Source organism: Tenrec ecaudatus, chromosome 17, assembly GCF_050624435.1.
Source record: "Tenrec ecaudatus isolate mTenEca1 chromosome 17, mTenEca1.hap1, whole genome shotgun sequence".
NCBI classification, from domain to species: domain Eukaryota; kingdom Metazoa; phylum Chordata; class Mammalia; order Afrosoricida; family Tenrecidae; genus Tenrec; species Tenrec ecaudatus.
Genome location: NC_134546.1, coordinates 16,986,581 through 17,013,840, shown reverse-complemented (window position 1 = coordinate 17,013,840; position 27,260 = coordinate 16,986,581). Strand labels below are relative to the sequence as shown.

General features: G+C 37.9%; 1 protein-coding gene and 1 non-coding gene across 6 annotated transcripts; both read left to right on the top strand.

Annotated features, from left to right (window-relative positions):
• TIA1 (TIA1 cytotoxic granule associated RNA binding protein) lies at positions 1–26,928 on the top strand. Of its 5 annotated transcripts, none has more exons than XM_075535784.1 (13): positions 5–286; positions 8,519–8,615; positions 10,388–10,486; positions 10,902–10,956; positions 11,124–11,156; positions 12,465–12,552; positions 15,686–15,761; positions 21,741–21,849; positions 22,226–22,321; positions 22,425–22,509; positions 23,165–23,288; positions 23,978–24,120; positions 24,944–26,928. In XM_075535784.1, exons 1-13 carry the CDS (start codon positions 261–263, stop codon positions 25,068–25,070), a joined length of 1,158 nt encoding a protein of 385 aa, XP_075391899.1. In that variant the 5' UTR covers positions 5–260; the 3' UTR covers positions 25,071–26,928. The 5 variants fall into 5 exon arrangements, 4 of the variants coding, with proteins under 4 accessions (XP_075391901.1, XP_075391899.1, XP_075391900.1 ...); XM_075535783.1 differs by having other exon boundaries at positions 6–286; positions 23,975–24,120; XM_075535786.1 differs by lacking the exon at positions 11,124–11,156 and having other exon boundaries at positions 4–286.
• On the top strand, positions 22,602–22,765 carry LOC142431257 (U1 spliceosomal RNA). Its single transcript, XR_012780790.1, has one exon. It is a non-coding gene; the product is annotated as a U1 spliceosomal RNA (small nuclear RNA).
• Positions 26,929–27,260: the final 332 nt, after the last annotated feature.

Sequence of the window (27,260 nt, the reverse complement as noted above, 5' to 3'; positions counted from 1 at the left end):
CGGCGTCTCTGCGCCTGCGCGGCACGGGTCACCCGGCTGGCGGCTCCTAGACTCCCGGCTCTCCGCCATCTTGTATCGGGGCTTCATTGTTCGCGCGGGGGCCCGGCGGTGAAGTGTAATTGCCGCCACAGGAGGAGGCGGAGGAACCTCCGGCCGGCCGCGGAACCCCGCTATCCCGCAGCCATAGCCCCTCAAAAGGTTTGGGAGGTAGTCAAGGGTCGGGACCTGGACCCGGAGGCCCCGCCGCGACAGCAGCAGCCATGGAGGACGAGATGCCCAAGACGCTGTGAGTCGGGGGCAGCGCTGGGGGGCGAGGGATGGGGGTCGTCGGAAGGGGGGGGGCTCGGTCGCTGCCTATTGTCCGTGGACGCCGCGACCCCAGGCCTCTCCGGACGCACGTCTGGATACGGAGCGACCGGGACTCGGGCTGTGAGGGGTCGGCGCGGTGAAGGGAGGCGCGGGGGCCACCCCGCACCGGAGTCCGGTGGCCGCGGCTGCCCGGCAGCGTGGCCTTGGGCCTCGCCTCGGGCCCCCCGTGCGCGCGTGTCCGGCGCGAGCACTTTTCATTCAAACCCCGTGTGCAGAACGCGGCGGACGTCCCCGGTGTCCCCAAGCTTCCTCGCCGCCGCCCCCTCCCGCCACCTCGCTGAACCTCTTCATCCCGAACGCCGGCCGGCAGATTTTCACTCGTTTCTTGCTGTCTGTCGATCAGCTTTGCTTGCTTGTTTTCTCGAGGCGCCTGGCGCTTCTCTCCCGAGAGGTCAACTTTATGCTGGAGTTGCCAGCTGGCCACCGCGCCGGTTATTTTCCTTCGCGCCGTCCGTCCTTCTGTGTCGCGGCCCCTCGCCCCCCAACACCCTCCCCGGGCGGGCAGCCCGAGGCTCTCTCCAAAAGGGACGTCTCCCCCGAAGGTATCGGGGATGCGGGTCCGGCGCGTGTTTATCCGCCCTCGCTGCTCGTGACGGACGTGCTGCTGAACGAATGGACAGTTTTTAGGAAGCAACAGTCGATCAATGCCTTGCACTTCCGAGGACCGTGTGAGGATTTTTGGAGTTCAAGGCTCTCACCATAAGCGGTTTTCTTGGTCGTCTTAAGTTCCCCACTGTTTTCCCCTTTTGTTGATCCAAGTATTGTCCGGGGAGGCGATCCTGCCTTTGTTTGGTTTTTCTCAAAAGTGAAGGAAAAGCTCTGAGTTTCTGACGTGGCCCTTTGTGTTATTTCTGGAATATTGGCGGGTTGAGAAATCTCTGCGTTGAACAAGGCGATTTTAACTTTCTTTGGGTACCTTTCTAGCTGGTTCAACTGTTAGGAAGTCCAGTATATATTTTTTAAATCTCCAAAACCTCTATTTCAAGTTAATATTTATGATCTATATGTAACCTAACCCTTATAACCACACCTCGTTGATGTAATAGTTGTTGTTACTTTATACGGTAACCTGCACTTTACCTTGAAACAACGTTGCACTTAGCGGATGACTTGTTTCTAGAAAAATTTACCTGTGGTTGATTTGAAAAGCCAGTCCTGTTGTCCAATGAACTCATGGTGACCCTGTAGGACAAAACAACTGTCCTATAGGAGTTGCACACTTCATGGAAGCTGATGGCTACATCGCTCTCCCGAGTAGCAGTTGGTGGATTCGAACTGGTACCCTTTTGGTTAACAGTTGAGTGCTTAACCATTGTACTACCAAGGCTGCCTCTCTAGTGAATACATTCCGAAAACATGCGCCATGGCTTTTTTGTGGTGTTGGTTTTTTTGAATAGTGAATCTGAATTGGCCTTTGATCACTTTTAAATCATTGAATTAGTTGAAGCTACACACTAGAAAAAATATCATTGGTGTTAGTGGATGGGTGTTAATTCTTGCAAATCCAAGAATCTTTAACATCTTTTAATGTAATGTCCTCTCAAATGTTTATGGATAGTCACCCTTTTTTTGAGATAGCTGTACACTTATCAGGGCCCTAGTGATAGTGGGTTATGTTATGAACTGCTTGCCACAAGGTTGGCAGTTTGAGTCTTTTCTGTTCACATAAAGATTCAGTCTTAGAAACACTGGAATTGGTTCTACTTTGCCCTTTAGAGTGGCTGTGAGTCAGAATTGACAATGCCACGGGTTTTTACAATTATTTTACAGATTTCATGTTTCCTAAGAATGCAGGTCATTAAGTTGTAGAAAACTTGTAAAAGCCTACAACTAAATAATTGTTGTATATTAATGTGGGCCTTACCTTACTGTCACCTCACACTTATCCTTTACTCTTATTACCCATCCCACTCCTCTCCATGAACCTTTGGCTTTATCGTTTTGTGTGTTGATTGCTTCAGTTAATCTTTTCACTTTTACTGTTCTCATCAGATGATAACATTGAGTGCAGACCACTAAATCAGATACTTAAATTACACCTTTCTTTTTTTTTTTCTTTTCATTTATTTTTTTTTAACAATTTATTGGGGCTGATACAATTCTTTTCACAGTTCATACATATACATACATCAGTTGTATAAAGCACATCTGTACAGTCTTTGCCCTAATCATTTTTTTCTCTTTTCTTCTTTTACATTTTATTAGGGACTCAAACAACTCTTACCACAATCCATACATATACATACATCAATTGTATAAAGCACATCCATACATTCCCTGCCCCAATCATTCTCAAGGCATTTGCTCTCCACTTAAGCCCCTTTGCATCAGGTCCTTACACCTTTCTTTTATTGACTCATTCTACCCAACATGTCACATTTATGACAACAGTAAAATATCTTTTCTGCAGTATGCGTGGCAGGAACAAGTGCCTAAGTGTAAGGCAAGAGTAAACTCTTGCCTGTGATGGTTGAGGTTATGTGGGCCTTGCCTCTTACTGGTATCACAGTTATGTAGTCTCTGCTGATGTTGTCATCCCTCCTGCTGTGATCTGATGGGTTTATTCTTCATTATCACATAACAGATTTTTCCATAATGGCCTGGTCTTTGAGACCTAGCCTTGTTGATAAATGAGAAGAAGGGTGTGTTGGATAATATTTTTTCAAGTCGTTACAGGTAACTTCATAATTGAGGAGAGAGGGTTTACTAGATAATATTTTCCCTGTTTCCAAATAACTATTAGTAATGATTGGTAATTAAGCATATATTAGAAACATCCATTTAACAGTATTTGAGAGCAATACCACCACCTGTCATGCTTTAGGTACCAGATGCAACAGTAATTATAACAGACCCTTTAAGAGCTCACCTTATAGAAAGGAAGGCGATGAATAAATAAATACATGGCAATACATGCTAACGAGAAAAATAATGCCAGATAAGAAGGTCTCACTCTTACTGCCATTGAATCATTCTGCTTCATAGTGACTGATAGGACAGAGAACTGCCCCTTTGAATTTCTGACACGATAAGTCTTAATGGGAGCAGAAGGCCTCTTCGTCTGCATGCTGATGATTTTGAACTGTTGACCATGGTTAGCAGCCCAACTCTTAACCCATCACACTGCCAGGATATCTGAGTAGGGAAGGTGGGGAAGTATTAATATTTCTAGAGTAGTAAAGAAATGGCATTCTTTGATAACAAGCACTGAGACCCTCAGGGGTAGCCTCAGGAGTGTGAACATGAGAAACCACAAATTCCGTACTCAACTACCATCAAGTCATTTGTGACTGTGAGGCTCTCTAAGACAGTAGAACTCTTGTCTGTGGGTATCTTTACAGAAATAGAACATCTCATCTTTCTCCCACGAAATGACTGGAGCCTGGGGTTAGCAACCCAACGCATAACCCACTATGGACTCCTGGATCATAAAAAGGAAGATTGAAAACACACGTTCCTGTAGGGCTCTAATAGGACCTTGTTCTTTTATCTGGGAGTCAATGGAAGCCAAGGGGTTTTAAATAGAGGCGGTGGTAGTGCTCCTGACCTTTAAAGGGGCAGAAAAACATAGACAAGTAGATTAATAAAAAATTAGTCAATTGGAGAGCAAATGCTTTGAAAATGATTAGGGCAAAGAATGTACAGATGTGCTTTATACAATTGATGTATGTATATGTATGGATTGTGATAAGAGTTGTATGAGCCCCTAATAAAATGTTTTTAAAAATTAGTCAAGCAGTTTTGACAATACCAGATAAGAGAGAAAATGCCTTAGAAAGTATGCTCTTTTTGGAGCGGAGAAGTGATTAGATTCCACATATGTTTAGAAAATAGAGCAATAGTAATTACCAGAGGATCAGGTGTAACATGTGAGGATAAAATCAACAATAAGTAGATTTTATTTACAAAGGCATGTCAAGCTGAAGAAAATGAAAACAAGTTCATGAAAGCTAAAAGTCCAGTCTTGAATATATTCCACACGAATTGAGAGACCATCTTATAATTAGTCTGGATGCATTAAATACCAGTGACTTAAGACTAGATAAACAATAATGGTATGACATCAAGGGTATCTTAGGGGAACACATCAAAAGGTCATTAAAAAGTAAGGAAGAAAAAGACCAACATAAATGTAGCTTGTTCTTGAATGTAGGGTATCTAAAGCAAATGGGAGAACTGATGAGCTGGTGGAAGACTTCAAAGTGGGACTTGAAAAGACAGCCAGGAATTATAGTGAAAAAATGCAAACACTTAGGGCTAGGAAACCAGAGCAAACTTCCTCAAGCTGAAGGATCTGGGGGGAAGGGGGGGATTCAAGTTTCAAGTTGCAGTATTAAAGGAATTTGGAGGCAAAAATTGGATGACTCAAGAAGCATCAATAGAAGATGGAAGAAATATTGTACCAAAAAAGAATTGATTAACATTTAGCCATTCAGGTAGTAGGTGATCAAGAATTCATGGCACTGAAGGAAGAAGGGCAAGCTGCACTGAAGGCATTCGTGAAAAACAAGGCTCCAGGAATTGATGGAATGTCAATTGAAATGAAAGCAATCCTAGAAGCACTCATAGTCAATGCCAAGAGATTTGGAAGACAGCTTTATGCCTGCCTGTTCCGAAGAAAAGTGATCCAATGGAATGCAGAAATTTCTGAATAACATCATTAATATCACATGTAACTATAATTTCACTAACGGTGAATTCAATACAGATACTGCAGTACATCGACTGGGACTATCAGAAGTTGAAGCTGGATTTAGAAGAGAGCATAGAGTGAGGGTGTCAGGTGGTTCTTGGCTGAAAGTAGAGAAGACCAGAATACTCGGACTGTGCAAAAGTATTCAACTACGTGAATCAAACCGAATTTTGGAAAACATTGCAAAAATGTGATTTATAGTCAAGCAGAACTTGTACATAGATCAAGAGGCAGATTATTGAACAAAGCAGGGAGATGTGTAGTTTAAAAATCAGAATATATACATTATTATATTCTTTCACTATACTTATTCAGTCTATACTGAGCAAATAATAAAAATGGGACTACGGCAGATGACTCCCCCAGGACCAGTGGTGAGAGTGGCGATGCCTGGAGGGTGGAGGGAAGGTGGGGTAGGAAGGAGGAACTGATTACAAAAATCTACGTATGGCGTCCTCCCTGGGAGATGGACAGAGAAGAGGGCAGGGGGAGACGTCGGACAGTATAATACATGACAAAATAATAATTTATGAATTATGAAGGGTTCATGAGGTAGAGGGGAGTGGGGAGGGAGGGGGAAACGCTGATATTAAGGGTTCAAGTGGAAGGCAAATGTTTTGAGAATGATGATGGCAACAAATGTACATATGCACTTGTCACGATGGATGTCTGTATGGATAGTGAATTGTACGAGCCTCCCCCCCATAAAAGGATTTTTTTTTAATGGGACTACATGACAAGAATTTGACATTAAGATGTGAGGAAGACTCATTAGCAATGTTTGTTATGCAGATGCTCCAGCCTTGCTTGCTAGAAGTGAAGATTTGAAGCACTTAAGATGAATATCTTCCAGGAACCCAAGTGGAAGGTGAATTTTGAGAATGACGAGGGCAACGAATGTATAAGGGTGCTTTGCTCAATTGATGTATGTACGGATTGTGATAAGAGTTGTATGAGCCCCAATAAAAAGATTTATTAATTAAAAAAGATGAATATCAAAGATTCCGTCTTTGATCTCCTTTAGTATGGATTATATTACAACATAAAAGTCGTCACACCTGGACCAGTAAGCAGTATCAAGGTAAATGGAAAAAAGATTGAAGTTACTAAGGATTTCATTCTACTTGGATCTATAATCAACACCCACGGAAGCATCAGCCAGAAAAACAAGTGATATATTTCATTGGGCAGATCTGCCCCCAAACACCTCTTCAAAGAATTAATAGTGTTAAGATGTCATTTTGAGGCCTGAGGTTCACCTGTCCCACGTCATAATGTGTGAAGAATACTAAATAAAACTTGGACTACAAGAGAATTAACAAATATAACTGGAATGCTCCTAAGAAGCAAGGATGGCACGATTGTGTCTCGTGTACCTTGGGCTTGTTATTCGGAGAGAACCATCCCAGGAGAAAGGACATCTCGATGAGGTGGCCTGACACAGTGACTGCATTTGTGGACTCAGGCCGAGTTCCATTCTATTGCACACTGTCACTGTGAGCCAGAAACTAGAAGACGGCAACAAAGTCTAGTAGAATATTCATCAGAGAATTTGTAGACATGCTAAAACTACCAATTCGTTATTTAAAGCCAATAACTAAATGTTTTGAGGCTTTGCAAATATTCTCCGTTTTTTTTAGCTAATTTCAGCATCCATAACTGGGTCTTGCCTATAGTGATGTCTTTAAAAAGTTCTTTAAGCACTTGTTTCATTCTGGGTACTGCAAAAAGGCTCATTCAGACTCATCTTGTATCTTCCATATATCAATTGTATCAAGCATATTTTTACATATGTTGCCATCATTCTTTTCTAAACATTTACTTTCTATTGAGACCTTAGTATCAGCTCCTCCCCCCTTGGTGATCCCTTAATAAATTATAAATTATTTTCATATCTTACACCAACCACTGTCTCCCTCTCCCCCACTTTCCCCATGGTTTCTGTTGGTTGTCTCGTGGGGGTGGGATGTGATTATGTGTCAATGATTGCGATTGTTGAATGGTTCCTTCTTCCTCCCCACCTTTTCCCACCTTCTCTCCACCCTCCTGGTTTCGCTACTCTGTGTCATGAGCTCTTTACCTCTTATCTGTTCTGTGCGCATCCTCTGGTCTGGCCCACAGTGAAAGGGATCATGATGACCAGGGCTGAGGAGCCCTCAAAGAACCAGAGGACTAGTTTGTGTTCATCGGTGCTATACAACACCCTGGTTGACTCATCCTTTTCTTAGGACCCTTCTGTGAGGGAATGTCCCATTGTCTACAGATGGGTTTCGGGTCTCTGCTCCAGCCCCCCTTATTCTCAACAATATGCTTTGTTTGTGTGGAATCTTCTGATGCCTGTTACACCTCATGATCGCACAGGCTGGTGTGCTTTTTCCATGTGGGCTTGTTGCTTCTCTGCTAGGTGCCTGTTTCTCAACTAATCTTGAATGCTCAGTTTCCATAGCAAGTATGGGTTAAAACTGTGCAGGTTACCATGATGACTGTCTTGTGTTCATGATTCTTTTATATTTCCCAGCCAATCAAGATAAAAAATATATTTTCTTTTCCTCACTATTAATCTGGACACATGTACATGTTCTGTAAGTGTTTGAAATTGCTCCATAGTCCCAGTACATTCTTCCGTCATCCATGGACCTAGTCAAGGGTCATACTATGTGTTTGGTTGTCAGGGTCAATCCCATTAAGCCTTTTAAAAATCTGGACATTAATTTTTTTTTAAAGAGAACTAACATTTTACAGAGTACCCCACAACTGGATTTGTATGCTTGTTTTTTATGGCAATAGCCTGCATACTTGGACTAAATTTAAATTTGATTAGATGTAGGTTCAACCAAGCTCAATCAAGTGGATATCAGACTCATAGTGACCCTATAGGACATACTAGAACTGCCCCTGTAGGTTTCCAAGACTTTAAATCTTAATAGGAACAGACAGTCTCATCTTGGCTTCAGAGCTACTGATAGATTCAAACTCTACTGATCCAAGTGGTTAAGAGTTTTTAACCACTACTCCACCAAGGCTTTTTTATTTGAATATTTCATAGGTGACACTATACTTCATATTGAACATGTAGTGTAAATAAAATTACTTGATATTTAAACACTGAATCCAAGTGGTATTAGCCAAAATTTCACATTTTTAAAATGGTCCTCTGTGCAATTGGTAAGTAGTATCTGTGTTAACTTAGACACCACGCGACTTATCAATTTACACACCAGCCTTTCATCTAATGGCTTTAACATTTAATAATTCTTGTGTCTAATATATTTGCAAATAACATTTTGTATCTCATTTTTGAAAGAGATTGTGAGGTTTTGTCAGACTTTATTATGAGCTGTTCTCAGTAAAGCTTAAATCAAAGACCTGCTTAATTTCAAAATACATTTTTCTGTAAACAACCTTAAAAATAATCGATGCAAAATTACAACGGTAACTTCTTTTTCTCTGTTTCAGGTATGTTGGAAACCTTTCCAGAGATGTGACAGAAGCTCTAATTCTCCAGCTTTTTAGCCAAATTGGGCCTTGTAAAAACTGCAAAATGATTATGGATGTAAGGGTATTTTACATTGTTAACTTCCTTTATTATACATTACTTAATGCCAGTTTTTCCACAAATCTTAAAGTTGGTTTCTGCAATCTAAATTCATAGAGATTTTAATCAATTTTGGGTTGATGATTAAAGGTAAGAGAGAAGAGAGTCATTTCGAGAGCAGATGGGAACATCAAGGTATCAGGATTATTTGGATGTGGTGTAAATAAGGAGCCATCGTGGCTCAACAGTTACACATTGAGTTGCTAACCTCGGGTCAGCAGTTTGAAACCACCTGTCTATGCGTGAGAAAGACCAGACTTTACACTCTCCTAAAGAGTTATAGTCTCAAAAACCCACAGGGAGAATGCTGCTCTTATGACTGTGGATGACTGAGTTAACTCGATGGCAATGAGTTGATTTGGTGATGTAAATTGATTGGTTAATCTAGAAATTGATTGTTTTAGATGAATTTATCATAGGTCCTCAATAGCAACATCAGAGTAAATATTATTCCCATTTTATATAAAAGACGGAAACAAACGGATGCTTTCCGTTGGAAGACAAGGGCATTGAAATTGGGGCTAGAACTCTTTACTCTTGCATGTTTCATTTCAAACTCACACACCCCTATGGGACCTTACATGTAAATATAATAATGAATAAACCAAAGATTTAAATCCAGACTGAGCTACGTTGGTTTACATGTTGCTAGTATTTCTCCCATCTGGTCCATTCTAGATCATCTAGATGAGTGGTTCTCAACCTTTCTGATGCTGCACCCCTATAATACAGTTCCGCATGCTGTGGTTACCCCCCACCCCCAACCTTAAAATTATTTTCGTTGCCACTTCATTACTGTCACTTTGCTAATGTTATGAATTGGGCGACCCTGTGGATGCCTTGCTGGATCCGCAAAGGGGTCATGACCCACAGGTTGAGAACTGCTGGTATCGATGGTTTCCCTGGGGAAAGACCACTAGACAAATTGTTCATGGCTCCTGACCTGCAGAAGAATCTACTTAGATTAACCTTTGCTACTAGGTATTATAAATTTGGATTTTTGCTCACCTTCAGAAATTTATTTTTCTAATTCAAATCTAAGTTTCAGTTTCTTCACACATTTGGAATATATTTACACATTTTATATACGGAGTATAAAAACATGACATATATGCATAGATTAATTTTAAGTTACCTAACATATTCTAATGCCTATTAATATTCTTTGTTCCAGAATTTTTACCCAGTTTAGCAATTAATTTGAAATACACAATTAAAATATTTTATTAATTATATATGAAACAATAATACTGTAAAATTAGGGATTATATATGATAGTAGGGGGAAACATAATATCCCCTCGTACTTGGATGCTTGGTCATTAATCCTCACCTCACTGCCATCAAGTCAGTGCTGACTCATAGTGACTCCCTGTGGGCCTCTGAGATGGTTAACTGAAGTAGAAAGCCCAGTCTTTCCCCTAAGGGGGGCTGGTGTTGATTTCAAACTGCCAACCACGCTGATCACAGCCCATCTCTTAACCACCACACCGCCAGGGCTCCTTAGTCAGTAATAGAAGGTTAAGTTGTATAAAATCTGTCGAAGTTAGCTTTAAATAATAGTAGTAATTCACATTTTGCTTGCTTACCTAAAAATTTCCTTACCTTCATTGCCTCATGGCCTGACACCTGAGATGTATAAAATCCCCCCTCCCAAAAAAAGTTTTCCATAATAATAAGGGATTTGGGAGTATAAAGCTTAAGGATGGTTGTGTGTTTTCTTTCCAACAGACAGCTGGAAATGATCCCTATTGTTTTGTGGAGTTTTATGAGCATCGTCATGCAGCTGCTGCACTAGCTGCTATGAATGGGCGGAAGATAATGGGTAAGGTAAGCTGTCATAATTACAGGTGACTTGTACTGGAAACTTGGAAGATACATAGTTTGATTTCTTTTTTAAATGGGTGAACTTTACAGCAGAGAGCCCATTAATATTTAATATAGAAAGGATGGAATAGAACTCTTAAGGACAGAAATCTGTCTTAGTATTGGCCATGGTGCATGGTTTGCTCAAGGTGCAATGAAACAGCTGTCGGATATCAAGGGGGAGAATAAAAGACGGAAACAAACGGATGCTTTCCATTGGAAGACAAGGGCATTGAAATTGGGGCTAGAACTCTTTACTCTTGCATGTTTCATCTCAAACTCACACACCCCTATGGGACCTTACATGTAAATATAATAATATCTGACTGTAGGCTTTATTTATATGGAGTATAAATATAGGAAAAAATTTGTTTTTTAGGAAGTCAAAGTGAATTGGGCAACAACTCCCAGCAGCCAAAAGAAAGATACAAGCAGTAAGTATATTTAATACTCTTTGAACGGTTTTTTATTGTACACAGTACTTTTGTTATAAAGCTTATAAACATACGTATTTGCAGTAATGTTTTGATCGTTATCCTAAGATATGATTTAATGTGTTTGTGTTAATAAATTTAAGAACAAATCTAATCTTTGTCATCAGGTAGTACCGTTGTCAGCACACAGCGTTCACAAGGTAATTGTATCTTCTTAAACATAAAATGAAATCTCTTGAAAAGGGTATTCACTAACCACCTGAAGGTTTTTGTTTGATGTTGGGGGAGGGGGTGGGGAGGGGTCGTATATCTATTTGTCTCTGGCAATATTTTCCCCCCTTCTTCCCAGTGTTGCCTGAGTGTGGCTCATCCACTCTTTTGGTGCTATTTCAAGCTCTCTGACCCCTTTGATAGCAGCTGATGTCTTAGAAATATTTCATCCACTAAAGGGCAAGATACCCTGCTTCCCTGAGGTCACGATCTGTGCTTCACACCCAGAGCTTCAGAATGCTTGAGTTGCTCCTGAAACTGTGTTTCCCAAATGGCAACCCAATATGTTGCTTAAGGCCTGCCAAATAGGGGTAACTTTTCTTTCCAAATATACTTTATCCAAAAAAATATATATATGTGTGTGTGTGTGTGTGTGTGTGTCCTTTTTGAAGTGTTGGTTCAACTATTTATAAGTGTGTTGGTGTTTTGTTTTTGAGAATTGTCTTTTTTTTTCTCCGTTTTTTGAACAAACTTCCGATATAGGATCATATTTCTCTCCATTGCTTTTTAATGACTGATGTAAAGTGAAGGGATTACTGTTTTCATTCTGTTGCCTTCAGTCTTAGTTCACTTGCACATGGATTCACATAAACTGAATGGTGTAATGTCTGGGCAACCAAAACTGTTGGCTTTTGAGAAAACTGTCACATACTTTAACATCACACTGTTGCAATGCAAGGTATTTCTTTGATTGTTCTTCACAAAATATGGTTAAACCAAGTGCATCGTGTAGCTAGCTTCAGTAAATTGTTTTAACTGAGGCCAATCTAGTCTACAGAATTCACAATACCACTATTTTAATTTGTAAAGCCTTAATATAGTGGTAAGCTAAATAAAAGTAAATAATTATTCCTAGAATGAGTCATGAATTTTTTCCTCAGTACATAAATTTGTTATTATTAGTCTGTAATCTTATTCCAGCACAGTAATTGGCTTTCAAATATAACTTGTCAACTTTTGAGTTAGGTAATCATAGTCTTTTTAGGAAAATCTTTACATATTGTCTACCTTGATTCATTATATCTAAAATGGATAGGATTTTTTAAAAATGGATAGGATTTATAGAGATTTAGAATAGTGTTATATACTATATGATAATCGACAAATTATTATTTTTGTTTTGTTTCATTTTTTAATCCACAAATAATTTTATGAATACTTTATTGACTGGATTTTAGTACTTTTTAAATTCTAAAGTTGTATTTTTCTTTTCACTTCCCCTTCCTTCCCTTTGTAAGATCATTTCCATGTCTTTGTTGGTGATCTCAGTCCAGAAATTACAACTGAGGATATAAAAGCTGCTTTTGCACCGTTTGGAAGAATATCGTAAGTAATGGGAGATCAATTTTAAATGTTTGTAATTGGGAGCCATCTTATATATAAGTAATCTGGAAATGATTCTTGATTCTGTCGAGAATATTAAGTGTTAATTTTAAACAATAAGATGTGTTTCATTGTTTAGCCATTTCAAATGGATAACATAAGATCTTTTTCCCATTATGTTATCATCAGCCTCAAAGAAACAAATTTACTACTGTACATATTATAGTTTTTTATCTAGATGTCTTACTAGCCTGGTTATAATCGTTACTAGATTTGAACTATGCCCAAGGAGTTGGGATAATTGGACACTTTGGGGATACCGTGCATTTTGTGTCAGTTTACTTTGAAAACGAAAGAAACCCTAATGATTCTATCTAGAAAGTAGTTGTTGAATGACATGTCTTTGATGCCTCCAATTTTTTTAACTTAATAATGTCTTAGTAGTGAAGCACTGTCTTGCTTGCATTTGTTTTTCATAATATATTTTAGGCCCTTTGTAAATTGGTCACTGAAGGTAGCTTTCAACTTAGAATAATTTTATTATTTTGAAAAACATTTCAGTAAGAATAACAAGATTATTATAATACTTTGTAGAATAGAAGCAGTTATTGAATTTAGAAATCATTTTCCAATTCCTGGTTGCTTTATGATTTTGGTTCCTATAAGAAGTTTAATAATAAAGAGATGTCAGGTGTAGCTTAGTTTGATGAACAGATCACCAGAGATGAAACAGTAAGGAATGTAGGAAGTAACTGCCATCGGTATTAGTAATGAATTTTTTTTGGGGGGGGGGGGGGATTATTTAGTAAAATGACAAAACAGAGTGACCTAGCAATGTGGCTGGAACTGAAGGGGCCAGCTTTAGAGAGACTGATGAAATTGGAGTTTATAAATGGACTTTATAAACCTTTTTCTGTGTGAGAACTGGTTAGGAATATATTGAAGGTTTAATTATTTGATTGTTCATCCTAATCTGGATTAAAGTTGTGATAATATTTGGGTAACTTTTACATGTCTTACATGAGGTGGTGTTAAATCTCTGATCTCTGAAGGGCTCTCTAAACCTCTGCCTACAAAATTTTCATATTTTTTTAGTTTTGATGTAACAAATCCCTGAAATTTTATTTATTGTCATAGGATTAACAACCCTGAACCTGAGCTCTGCCTGCTTCTTTCTCAGAGAATGCTTTCAGAGAGAAATGAGTCCAGAGTTGACTATATCTCAAGGCTAACTTTTCCTGAAATTGAACTTTAAAGAGACAGAACCTTTCGAATTTTGTTGGTAGATGGAGTAGCTATTTTCTCAAATTCTTTACTAATTTCAAATACTTTCATTATTGATTAAAGTAGTTTTCTGAAAAACCCTAGGAATTTTAGTTTGGGATTAGTAAAGTCTTACAATTGGTAATCCTAAGGAAAGTGATACTAAAATGTTAGTAATTTTACTGCTGAAGTCAATAGTTTCTTTTTGGTAAATGTGTCAGTCTATTTTCAGTATATAGATTTTCTCATATTCTCCACGATTATTGATATGTAGTGTGGTTTGTTTTGGTTCTTTTTGGAAAGGCCTTTTTATAAGTTTTATAGTTTTTAGTTAAAGTTAAGGTTCAGACATTATGTCTGAACTTATGGCTATATAAGGGGTCAGCATTCCTATTTCAAAAGAAATGTTGGCAGTTAGTAAGTAGCACATTATGCTGTTTTGGGAGGGTTTTTTAGGTTTTTGTTTTTTCTTTCTTTTGGTTATAGGAAATAAATTGGGAACCATCTGTAAGCTTCTCGTGTGCTTTTCCCTTTAGAGTGCCTATCACAGTGATTGGTTTATAGAAGCTGTACTAAAATAGGTGGCCTATTAAAAAATATATGGCATCAAAACTACTATAGTACTTGCATAATTGATATAATTAGAACTTTTCCTGTAACTTTAGGTTAGTTTAGGTTAGTGTGGCACATTTTGCCTTAGAAGTGAATCAGCTGGAAAGTGAAATGCATGTGTGTGGACTGTACATATAGTTTAATAAATTTTTACATATTGAGAAATGGCATGCAGTCCTTATCCCTTTTACCATCACCTCTTTGCTTTTTTACCCCAAACACTTAACAGGTCACTCCTAATTGATCTGAAATATGGTTATGTATAGTTTAATATAAAGTGAGATTGCATGGTTTTCTGCCTCGGGTTTTGTTGTGAACGTGCCTGTTGTGTTCATGTGTACTGGAAGAGCGAGCATTGTGACATACCGGGCTTACTTAAAAGCAGATTGCCTGTGAAGCACTATTGATGAGTCCAATTTTTTGAGGTATGGAGTTTTAGCTATCATGGCTGGGTTTTGACTCAATCTCAAATAATAGGGCTCTGGTTATTTTGCAGAGTGTCTCTGAAGAATGGACAGAATTGCCCTGGCTAACTACAAGCTACGGTTCACAGTGGATAAATGTTGGCGTGCTTTTTTACTTTCTGACTTTAAAAATTTTTCTTTTTATATCATGTAGTTTCCAATCAATCTTCTCTGATTACTATGATAAAATTCAGTGTAAGAGCTCTTGTAAAGTGTAAAACTAAAGGTGTGTGTCTAGTGTTTTTTCTTCAATGACTTCACATTTCTAAAAAATAGAAAGTTCTCAAAATTATCGGTTTACCCGTGATCCAAAGCGGGAGGGGGGATTAATCTGAGAAAATGAAATAACTTAATTAACTTAGGGAAGTATATCTTTTTCATTCTTTCAGTTTCTAGTTTTCCATATGGTTTTTTTAATGAGGTAGAATAGTGTCAAATAGCCAACTATAGAATCACATGGTTAAGAAAGCCATTCATCTACTATACCTGTAAATGTTAAGTAATTCATGTGAATAGCTGCTTTCACCATGCTTAATATTTAACAGTTTAAAAAACATTTGAAGTAGGTAGAAAGTTTTGTAAAATGTACACATACATATTTAAAAAGCTACTGATTTGCATGTTTAGAAAATTAAAATTCATTTGCTAATACATAATTTATACAATAAACAATGAGTTTGCATTAAAGATTCACTTTAATGAAGGTGACACATGAAAATGAGTTGTATATGAAATTCTCACTTTATATCCAAAGAACAGTTTATGAATTTAAAACTTCTGATTGTTTCTGATTTCAGAGATGCCCGAGTGGTTAAAGACATGGCAACAGGAAAGTCTAAGGGATATGGCTTTGTCTCCTTTTTCAACAAATGGGTGAGCGCAATAAAAGTAGAGAATGAAAATATGCAGTTTACTTTGATTACTAATCCTTCTTCCAGCTACAGCTTGTTCATTTCACTAGTAATTGATAACCTCACTTATTTGATCATTTATTTAGCACTTGATGCATGCAACATACTGATGTGTTTTTGGAATATATGAAGTGAAGATGTTACAATTGCCAACAAAGATTAAATATTTAAAATCTCACTTATGGATGTAATACATTGGCACCCTGTATTAGATTATCACAGTAATTTGAAAGTAGCTAACAAAGTATTCCAACATTTTGGAATCCCCACCTTTAATTATATGTTATTTTTTTTTTTTCTTTTACTCAATAAATACATAACACTGTTTAGTATGGGCTTGAAATTTCTGGACACTGGGGAAGGACAGTGTAGCTTGTGAGATAGAGATGTGAGAGTGGGATCTGTAAAGATGGCTTATATTTAATGTGACAGCTGGGTCAAACCTTTGAAATAGCCTCTGTAAGGTACAATATTTTTACCTGGTTTGGGTTTTGTTTTATTCTTAACTTTTTATCATAAAACAATCACAGATGTACGGATTTGCTTTATACAATTGATGTATGTATATGTATGGATTGTGGTAAGAGTTGTGTGAGCCCCTAATAAAATGTAAAAAAAACAATCACAGAGCTATCACACTGAAAAAATTAAGGAGACATGGTCGGGAGTGATGTGTACACCAGGGTTTTAGTAACCTTGGATTTTATTGGGTTATTTTTATATTATAACTGTGGTATTGTGTGCCATTGAGCAGATTCCAACTCGTAGTGAACCTCGATGACATAGTAGAGCACCGCCTCTCATCCAGCTCCCCAAAATAGGATTTCCTAGACTATAATCTTTTTTTTCCCAACATTTTATCGAGGGCTCTTAGAGCTCTTGTAACAATCCGTACATCAGTTGTATCAAGCACATTTGTACATATGTTGCCATCATTATTTTCTAGACATTCATTTTCTATTGAGCCCTTGGTGTCAGCGCGACTTGTTTCTTAGACGGTAATCTTTGTGGGAGCCACTGGTGGGCTTAAAACACGACTGGTCTGTAGACAAGTGCCTAACCATGTGTGCCGCCCATGTCAGTGTTCATATGTCCACAGTGCACGCTGCGTTAGAGCCCCTGCAATGAGCCGCTGACACTTTTGATAGTGTATTTTAAGAAGACTCGTATTTGCATTTGTGTAGGTCTGTGTGTGTGTTTAGTTTCTTGATGGGTTTTCCGCTGCAAGCATATTTGCAGCTCTGTCAAAGAGTGTCAAGCCGTCAGGCATTTTGCTAGTTTCTGTGCCTTTGTGTATTGAAACTCTACTCTCCAGTGTCCCTCATTGTGAACTTTACTACCCAGGGATTTGCTACAACAGCTTGTAACCATTTTTGCCCCAAATTACTGTGTATCCTACAAGTAGCTAAGGACGTGGCTCATGAGTAACAAGCAGGAGAACATAGTTGCACAGTAATTGCAGTTAGTTATTCTCACAGTAAGTTCACATCTTATGAGCATGTTTAAATGTGTAAAGCAGTCTCATTGTCCCCTTATGCAAAGTAAAAATATTTTTTAAGAAATTGGAAAACCTATGAAGAAAGTAGATAGAGCCTAAGACAGGGGAAATGTAAGCATTAGAGATGTTGGAAATGATAAAGCTTGTTGAGAAGTGAAAAGATGCAAACTTGACCCTGTATGTCCACATACATACCATTCATAGCATTTTCTCCATTGACAAATAGTTTGTTCTGAAAGTTTTACTTTATTATTCAGTCACAGCATAGTATTTTAGAAAGGTGGAAAAATACCTGTACATGGATTGATGCCACAAATAATTTGAGTTTTTTTGAAGGGTGACTTATAGGATTTCTGAGTATTAATGTTATTTAGAGAAATAGGTTTAGGGTTCTGGGATGGGTTGGAAACTTCCCCCCTATTTGAAATATTTGAATATAGACTTCTGCTATTCATTCTTAAAAATCACTGTTGGATGAATCTTTCATATGAACTAGGGCCAAATAGTAAAGACTGTCCATGTGTAGTCTCTCTGGAGTCAACCAGAGATGGATTTGAATCCTGACCAACTATCATGGTAGTTGTTACATCGAGTAAGTACTTTCCTATACTCAAGTCGACCTATCAGTTTTTAGACACCATGTATTCAGTGATTGGCATTTTCTGGTGTCATGCAATGCTCTGACCCTGATTTCAACAATCCCCTCCCCCTTTTTTTTGCCTCTTTCCCTGGGTTGCACATATCAAAACAAAAACTCACTGCCATCAAGTCAATTCCGATTCATCTCCACGCTGTAGGACAGAGTAGAACTGCCCTGTGGGTTCCTGAGGCAGTAAATCTTTACAGGAGTAAAGCCTCATCTTTCTACTGAAGGGAACAGCTGGTGGTTTTGAACTGCTGACCTGTGGCTGAATGGGTGAAACCCAAATTGAATTCTTCCCTACCGAATTCAAAGTAACTGGATATTATTGGAGAAAAATCATGCAACTCTATCATCTAGTGTCACTTCTAAGTTCTTGTCACTTGCTTTAAATGAGTTCTCTAGTAAGTTTGAGTTCTGGGGATCTGTATCATACACCTCCCAATCTTTTCAAATATCCCTTTCTTACTGCCTCCTTTAGAGTTCTAAACTAATAACCATATTTTGCTGGGAAATTAGAATAATCTATAGTAATTCCCACATTCAACCACCAACTCTTCATGCAATGTATCTGTCTTCCTCCTTTCAACTTCCTTGTTACATGATACCTGATAGAGATCTCATAGGATTTTGATCTTGAACTTGTTCCTTTTAAAATTTGTGAGTAATTTACATATTTCAATAGTTCAGTCATATCATGGAGAATTGTACAATCCTTATATCCATTTTAGAGCCTTCCCCCGTTCTTTTTAATAGTAACTTTATTGATTGAGATATAATGCACCTACTACAAAATTAACTCATTTAAAATGTGCAATTAAAAAATAAAATAAAATGTGCAATTCAGTAGTTTATTTTTTTTTTAGTATTTTCACTTACTGTGCCGCCATCACTATAATCACTTTATTAAAACAGTTTTGTTTTGATTTTTAATTGGGGGCTCTTACATTTCATCACAATCCATACATGTATCCATTTTGTCAAACACATCTTTACATAAGTTGTCATCATCTTTTTCAAAACATTTTCTTTGTACTTCAGCCCCTAGCATCGGCTTCTCTTCCCTCCTCACTCTCTTCCCCATATCCCCTTGATAACTTACACATTTTTCCCCCCATGTTTTACACCAACTGCTGTCTCATTTCACTCACTTTTCTGCTGTCCGTCCCCTGGGATGGGGGCTTTATGTCAATCATTAAAACCGTTTTGTTGGGGAATAATCCATACATCATATATATAATCAACTTTAGAACATTTTCGTCTCTCCACAGAAATTCCCAACCCATTAGTTCACATGCACCGCCTTTTTTAGAAGTCCAAATTAAAGGCCTTGTTTCCTCTGGGGGCTCAAGACAAGAATTGTGTCTCGCCTCTTCCTGGTTTCTGGTTATTCTTGACATTCTGTGACTTGCTGGCTGCTTCATTCATTTCTGTTTTTCGGTTCACATAGCAGTTTCCTTTGTCCTACGTCTTGGTGTGGTCCATCATTGGATTTAGGGCCCACCTAATTGCACACTTCAATTACAACTGAAAAGACCCTATTTCAAATAGGGACTTGTTCACAGGCACTGAGGGGTTAGGAGTTTAATACATCTTTTGGGGGAGGGACACAGTGCAACTCAAGAGTTCACACTGGTTAGTGTAAGTGTTTTAAGAATATACTTTCCCTTCTTAAGCACCTCAAGAAAGTTTTCAGCCTTACATCTGCCTAGTTTCTTTAGTCATAAGCTGAGCCACATTTGACGCATGCAAACCAAACCTATATCCCCATTTACTTTTCAACCTACTCTAAGATGGTTCTTGATCTCCTTTTCAGAAATATTGACCCTACTCTTTCAAAAAGTAGTCTAGGTGTCACAGACAGCTTGCAAGTGGCTGTTAGCAACCTACTGGTTGATAGTTTGAGCCTTTCCCAGAAGCAAAGGCCTGGCAGTCTGCTTAAGTGAAGTTTACAGACGCGACTGCCCCATGGAGCAGTTTAGCTTTCACACATTGAGGGTCACCATGGGTCAGGGGTTGATTTGAATACCAGTAGCAGCAACAACTCTTCTCAAGGTTACCAGCAACCCCTCTCTTACCTCAACCCCTGCTTCCTTGCCTCCTTGTAATATAGCAGGCCTCAACCTGTGGGTCGTGACCCCTGGGGGGCTCAAAACTACTTTTTCACAGGGGTGGCCCAATTCATAACAGCAAAATTACAGTTATAAGGTAGCAATGAAAATGATGTTATGGTTGGGGTCCCCACCACGTGAGGAACTGTCTGAAAGGGTTGCGGCGTGAGAAAGGTTGAGAACCGCTGCTGTAATACGTAGCTGGTTTCTGCATTCCTTGATGGCTCTTCTTTCTACTCATCTTCACTGGAGTCTTTCCTTTACCTCGTTTTCGATGCTGCTCTTTTGCAGGGCTGTTTTCCAGAACTTCTGTTTCCCCTCTTCCTGACTGTGCTCCACACTTAGTAACAGGCGATCTCCATTTCAATGTCTCAGAGACTGCTTTAAACTTCCGGTGTTGTCCAAGTTATCTGATGTTGCTCCAGCGAAAATACCACAAGTGACTGGCTTTCAATGAGCAGAAGTTTATCTTCTCCGAGTTTGCAGGCTGGAAGCTAGTGTTGAAGGCACCAGCTCGAGGAGAAGACTGGCTGTCAGTCCCCTGGGTGGGAGTGTAGCTGTGCTGGGGAAGCCTGGGCTCCGCTTTGCGAGCATTCTTTTCACAGTTTCTTGGAGATGCTCATGCATCGTCTATCTTTTCTGTCATTCATGTTTGCTTGCTTCCCTGTCTAATTTGCTCTTTGACTCTTCCAACGTGATTGGCTTAAGACACATCTTTCACTAATTTGGCCTCATTAGCTTAAAATAGAGTAGCATTCCTGAATTCAGTTGACATTCAGAAGTGTACAGGGTTAGAATTTACAGCACATATTTGGAAATGAGTAGTTCAGTTCCTACACATGTTTTAAATGGAATATTTTGTTTCTTCCCCAAATTTTCCCTTCCAGTTTCTCAGTAAATGACAGCACTGTCTCCTGAACTGTCTCACCTTTTCAAGTTTACCCACTGACACTGTAGTAATCTTGACCATCAACATTTTTTGCCTCTGAAATACATGACAATAAGCTCCTAGCTCATAAATCACATGTAAGTTTTTACTGCTTTTTTCCCATGTGCCTCTTTTAGACTCTTACCACTCCTTCCTGCCGTAGCACCTGTGCAGAGCTTTTTCCTCTACCTAGACTTTGTTTTTAACTTCTCCATCTTTCTGTATCTCAAACTCAGCTTAAATGTCAGTTTACAGAGGCCTTGCCTAATCATGCTATCTATAGTAGATCTTCAGAGCTGTATTCTCTCTATCTCAGCCTTTTATTTCTATTTCCATTTACAATTACATTGCTCCCCAAAAGAATGTAAGACCCATGGTGACTGAAGGCCCTGCCCGTTTTGTTCATCCTGTACTCTGTATAACTTGCTGCCTAGAGCATAATTACTGTTCAGTACTTTGTTGGTTGGATTGAGATACAAATGCTATCATCTCTACCCACGTGGTTCCACAGACTTGATGATAAAAAACTCTTACGTGCTTCGGGGCACTGGATTTTCTCCGATGATTAACCTTCCCAGAATCTGATATCCAAATAAAAATTTAAAGCATTACTGCATTTTAGAAATGGTGTCATATGTTGTATACTTCTTAAAACTTTTTTCTCAAAAATATTTTTGAAAAGCAACTATAATTTTTTTCTACTGCTAAAAGTTGTTTAGCATCAACTAATAATGACTCTCTTTTGTTTCTAATGTATGTAACAGGATGCGGAAAATGCCATTCAACAGATGGGTGGCCAGTGGCTTGGTGGAAGACAAATCAGAACTAACTGGGCAACCCGAAAGCCTCCCGCTCCAAAGAGTACATATGAGTGTAGGTGTATTGGAGAAGAAAAGGAAATGTGGAGAACATGCACTAGATTTTAAATGTTAGAGCTGTTCCGGAGACTTATTGCAGAAATAGATGAGAAGCAAATCAAGACTACTGTGCAAAAATGTACTTAGTTTTCATTTCTGTAATTATAACAAATGGTGTTCTCTCTAGTGTCAAGTCTCCTATTAAAAATAGAGAATGGGGTAATTTTTAAGATACTCTTGGGGGGGGTTAATCTTAAATTCACATGTGATGTGTGTTATGTAAACAGTTTGTTGGAGGTAAATACTAATATTACGGTAGTGTAGTTAATCCTTCTTTTGTCTTTCCAAACATTTTTAGTCATAAATTAAAAATAAAAACTATCTTTCCCCAGCAAACACCAAACAGCTGTCCTATGATGAAGTGGTCAATCAGTCTAGTCCAAGCAACTGTACCGTATATTGTGGAGGTGTGACTTCTGGGTTAACAGGTAGGAAACCTTACTTGTATAGCATCCTGAGATAACTGTTAAACTGAGCAATGTAATAGCTATATGATTTTTTTTAAGCCTGTTTTTGTTTTTTATGTAACAGAACAACTAATGCGTCAGACTTTTTCACCATTTGGACAAATAATGGAAATTCGAGTCTTTCCTGATAAAGGATACTCATTTATCCGGTAGGATTGTTTTTGTTTTTTAAATAAATATGTTTTGATTACATAACCTACTCATTTTCCTAAAAACTTACAGTGGTTAATAAATAGAGATTTCACTTACCTGGCAGGGGAGACACCATGATCACGAAGGTGGTTTTCCCAGGGCGAGGGTCATCCATTGCACTCCGGATGTGCTGACCCCTGAGATTTCCCCAAATGTGGGAAACTCGACTGCAGAATTGGAGGTAGTGTGGGACTGCGTTCGTGCTCTCCCCTGAGGGGAATAAATAAATAAATATATAGTTTTTTTAGTATTTTGTTTTGTTTGCTCTTTTCATTTCTCTCACAACACAAGGGCAGTAAAACTATCTTTTTATTAAAATGTTTCTCACAACTAGAATACCATATATACTCAATTATAAGCTGACCCAAATATCAGCCAAGGCACCTAATTTTACCACAAAAACTGCATTTAAAAATGTGCTGAAAAACTCGGCTTATACATGGGTTTTACAGCATCTTTTAAAATGAGGAAAGGGAGAAAACCGTCCATTTTATTCTTTCATGTAAAGCTGCCTGTTTTTACCTCAGCTCAGCTTGATTTTTTTGAAGGTAACTTAATACATAAGCATGTAAAATAATTTGTATTGGTGATTCTTAATATTGTCTTCAACAGGTTTAATTCCCATGAAAGTGCAGCACATGCCATTGTGTCTGTTAATGGTACTGCCATTGAAGGTCATGTGGTGAAGTGCTATTGGGGCAAAGAGACTCTGGATGTGATAAATCCTGTGCAGCAGGTGAGAGGGTTCTTGACCTGGATGTGGTTGCTGAGCTAATCATCAACGTTATTTTTATATGAAAATTGTTGCTGATCCTTGTTAGTAAGTTCCTCGCTAAAATGATAGCGTGGGAGGGTTCTTCCTGCGTGGATTGTAGATGCAGAGTGATGGGACACGGATTGCAGTGGTGAACGTGTGCCTGCCTCATTTTAAAATGCTCCGACAAACCTAGCAGGGTATTACATCTTTTTAAAATACTTGGTAGATTTAGTCACATACTCTTTAAAGAACTTTGAACAGGCATGTTTGACCCAACCGAAACAAACTTACAAGCGGTAAGGACATTCGTAGCCTAAGCATTTCCTTTTACACATTGCATGTGTTTTTCCAGGCAGCTTTTGTGGTTCCAAAGTACTTCTCTCTCTCTAAAAGAATCCGTCATATGGGTCATTTGTAAAACATTTCAACGTTGTGCTGAGTTCAATATTATTACTAGGACATTATCTGCTTCCTTATAAAAGGCCTTCATTCAGGGTATCATAAAGAGTCATAACAGAATGATCTTACTTTATTGTTTTATTTCTAAGCAGTCACTAAACTTGTTAATCCTGCCTTTTTAATAGTACTATTGACTATTTATGGACTATTTCTGTACAAATCATTTCAAATAGTACTAACTTACCTCTTAAAATTTTATTTAAAAGCAGAATCAAATTGGATATCCTCAAGCGTACGGCCAGTGGGGCCAGTGGTATGGGAATGCACAGCAAATTGGCCAGTACGTGCCTAATGGTTGGCAAGTGCCTGCATATGGAATGTATGGGCAGGCATGGAATCAACAGGGCTTTAAGTAAGCACATTTGCTCTTCTTTTTATAAAATGCCAAGAAGTTAAACTAATCAGTAAGTAATGTGGCCCTCTATCTGAAGCACAGCTTTCAACTTCTGAAAGGAATAGAAGTTTAAAATTATTCTTAATTTATAGCTTGAAATGCTTTTCTATAAGATATTGTCTGGGAATGTATTTAACTTGGTGATGTTTGGCTGTGACTCAACTAATTTTTTTTTAGTAAGAAAAGAACTGTGACACTCAAATCAATTTTGAATTTCATTCTTTTGATGCCAGTTTTATTCAGAATGCTTATTCCCTGTAAATGTACTTATCAATACATTGTTTTTATGTCAAACTTCTTTAGGCAATCCTAAATCAAATGCAATTTTACTTAAATTTTAGAAGAACTGGATATAAAAGTTTTCAATTATAAAATTTTGTTTTTGTAATGTTGCAAAAATCTGTATCCTATCTTCTAACACTTATTTGAACTTCTTTGAGTAATTTAATGTAAAGGCTAGCCTTTATCAACCTATGCCCAAGCCAGATGGATATTATCCTTCCTGAAAGGGGGGCTGGGCTTTCTGTTTGTTTGTTTTCATTTCAAAGGGCATAAATGTTTGTAAAGTTTGAGTACTGGCTATAATTCCTAACATTTAAATTTGGGAGTGCTTGGCTTAAAAAGAAAAAAAAATTTTTTTTCAACTTTGCTTTCTCTGTGTAACAGTTTGTCTTATTTGGGGGTTTGGTTTCTTAATTCCCATAAACCTGTTATTTGTTTTTGGCATTGTACTTTATTCATTGGATTTCCCCTTTTCTTTGTCTTTCACATTCTCTACCAGTCAGACACAGTCTTCCGCACCGTGGATGGGTCCAAATTACGGAGTGCAGCCACCTCCAGGGCAGAACGGCAGCATGTTGCCTAACCAGCCTGCAGGGTATCGAGTGGCCGGGTATGAAACCCAGTGAGAAAGGACTCCAGAATCGGAAGCTACAAGCAGTGTAGTAAAGCCTTGTTTACTTAAAGATTTATCAAATCAGTCAGTGCAAATGTCAGATACAATGTATTTATTTAAAAGATTCATTTTTTAATCATGAAATTATGTATCCACATTGTTTTAAAAAGAAACAAGATGCTGGATGTCTGCCAACTTTTGCCTTCATTACCTTTTTTGATAAAGTTTCTCAGATCCTTGTTTCAAAAAAATGCAGGGATTGCTGCCACTTTTAAAAATTAAGAGGCAGAAAATTGCACAATGTTGAACTTTTTTCCACTGAAGTAGTGTGCATTTCTAGTTTGCATTTCTGATATGATTTAAAACATGTAAGATACAGATGTTAAAAAAAAAAGAACCAAAACCGTGTGCCGAGTCTGGAAGTGGTTTGTTACCCTCAGCTGTGCACCATTGTGTTGGAGGTTTAAAGAAAAAGGCATTGTTTGAACTGTCTCATCTCTACTTTTGATCCCTTTGGGGTTTTTTAATGTAAAGTATTAGTTTACATCATTTTTGTATCTACATTTTTTCACAGATTTGTCTTGCCTTATTCTATAAAATACACTTAAAAGATGATGTTCGCATAAATTGAAAACTTTTCTCAGATGGATTGATAATTGCATTCATTTTGTGTTTTATATGAGAAGGTGCCTCAAGAATTCCCTGTTGGATTTGTTGAAAGGATTTTTATCTTCTGTGATAAACTTTGCTGTGTTCCAGGAAATCTAAAAACAGAAACTTGTTACTAAAGAATATCTCTGAAATGTGATAAGTTCTTATGAACCCATGTTAATTTCACGTGTCAACGTCTACATTCATGTGTATTATTTCATTATGTAAAATGTTTTAGCAATTTAATATTTTGCACAATTAGCGAACTTTGTATGTTGTTTCCTTCTTAAAGGTATCATGCAGAGTTGACATGAGATTTATAAGGTTTTAAGTTGTTTGCATGTGAATATCAAATACACACTTTGGTAGTCTTTGAATACAAAGTCATCTGCTCTTGTTTTTCAAGAATTTTGAGACATAAAATTATATGTAAAAGAATATATTAATTTGCCATTTTCTAGTTAGATTTACTCAAAAAGAGCAGATCAACTTAATTATACTATGTACAAATGGTTGCTGTGAAACTGTAGACTATCCGTGTATCAGACTTGGGGTTCTTTGTGAACTCTTATTTAATATTAGCCTAAAGGACCGCCGAGCAAAGCATTGAAAAATGTTCAGAGGCCAAAACCAAACAAAAGTACTTAAATCCTACCTCCTTGCAGAGCCTTCAAAGAGGAGAGAATCCTCAGTGCAATTTTAACTTTTATTTTTTGGTACCTGTTTTCCTGGAGTTCCCAGTTATCATTTTGGGGTGGCTCCGAGCATGAAGAGGTCTAATCTTTGATGGCGTTGTTCAAGTTTTGACATTTCAGTCTTTTTAGAAGAGTTGTGGAAAGTTTTGTTTTGTGTTGTCAGTGAAGGTCACAAACTAGCTTCCTTTAATCTCCAGTATACATACTTAGATGATTTCTTGTTGCTGTTGTTGTTGTTGTTGTTAAGACCTTCAAATAACTCCCATCATTTTATTTAGGAAAAGAAAAATGCCTGTGGAATTTTAGAGTTTCCTCACCGGTATCTTCCAGGTGGGAACAAAGGACTCTAACCTGGCCTCTAAGCCAATAAATACACTTACTTCTAAACCAGAGCCCAGGAAAGACAGCTCACAAGTGTGTAATTCTCTGGAGCTCAATTCTATGCAGTTGTGCTGATGTTTCATTAAGTCACTGTGTATTTTAAGTGTTGGTACATTAAAAGTTGTTTTATGGAAGTTAAGTAAATTTTTTTAATACTTGGAAATTTTATTTCCTTATTAACTTTCACAAATCAGGGCATGCAACCAAAAGCAGCTTAAATAAAATACTCTTTAAAAATTAAATATCAGGAAGCTATTTTTAGCCAACTTATGTTTATATTTTAGGCCCCTCACTATTTTCTGTTACTCAAAAGTATTTTTATTTCCTGAGTATCTTATAGACTGCAGGGTAAATTATTTGGGTATAAATAATTTAAGCAGAAGTATAATTTTTCTTTTATTTTGGCTATCAAGAAATAACACTTTTTATTAGCCAGTATATTTTCATAATGCACAAATCTGAAAATGTACATTAAC

What these genes read in the sequence shown, in the direction of transcription:
- TIA1 (XM_075535783.1), top strand. Translation starts at nt 261, where the DNA reads ATGGAGGACGAGATGCCCAAGACGCT. An exon ending in GACGAGATGCCCAAGACGCT is followed by an intron (nt 287 to 8,518) that starts GTGAGTCGGGGG and finishes TCTCTGTTTCAG; the next exon opens with GTATGTTGGAAACCTTTCCA. An exon ending in TCTCCTTTTTCAACAAATGG is followed by an intron (nt 15,762 to 21,740) that starts GTGAGCGCAATA and finishes TGTATGTAACAG; the next exon opens with GATGCGGAAAATGCCATTCA.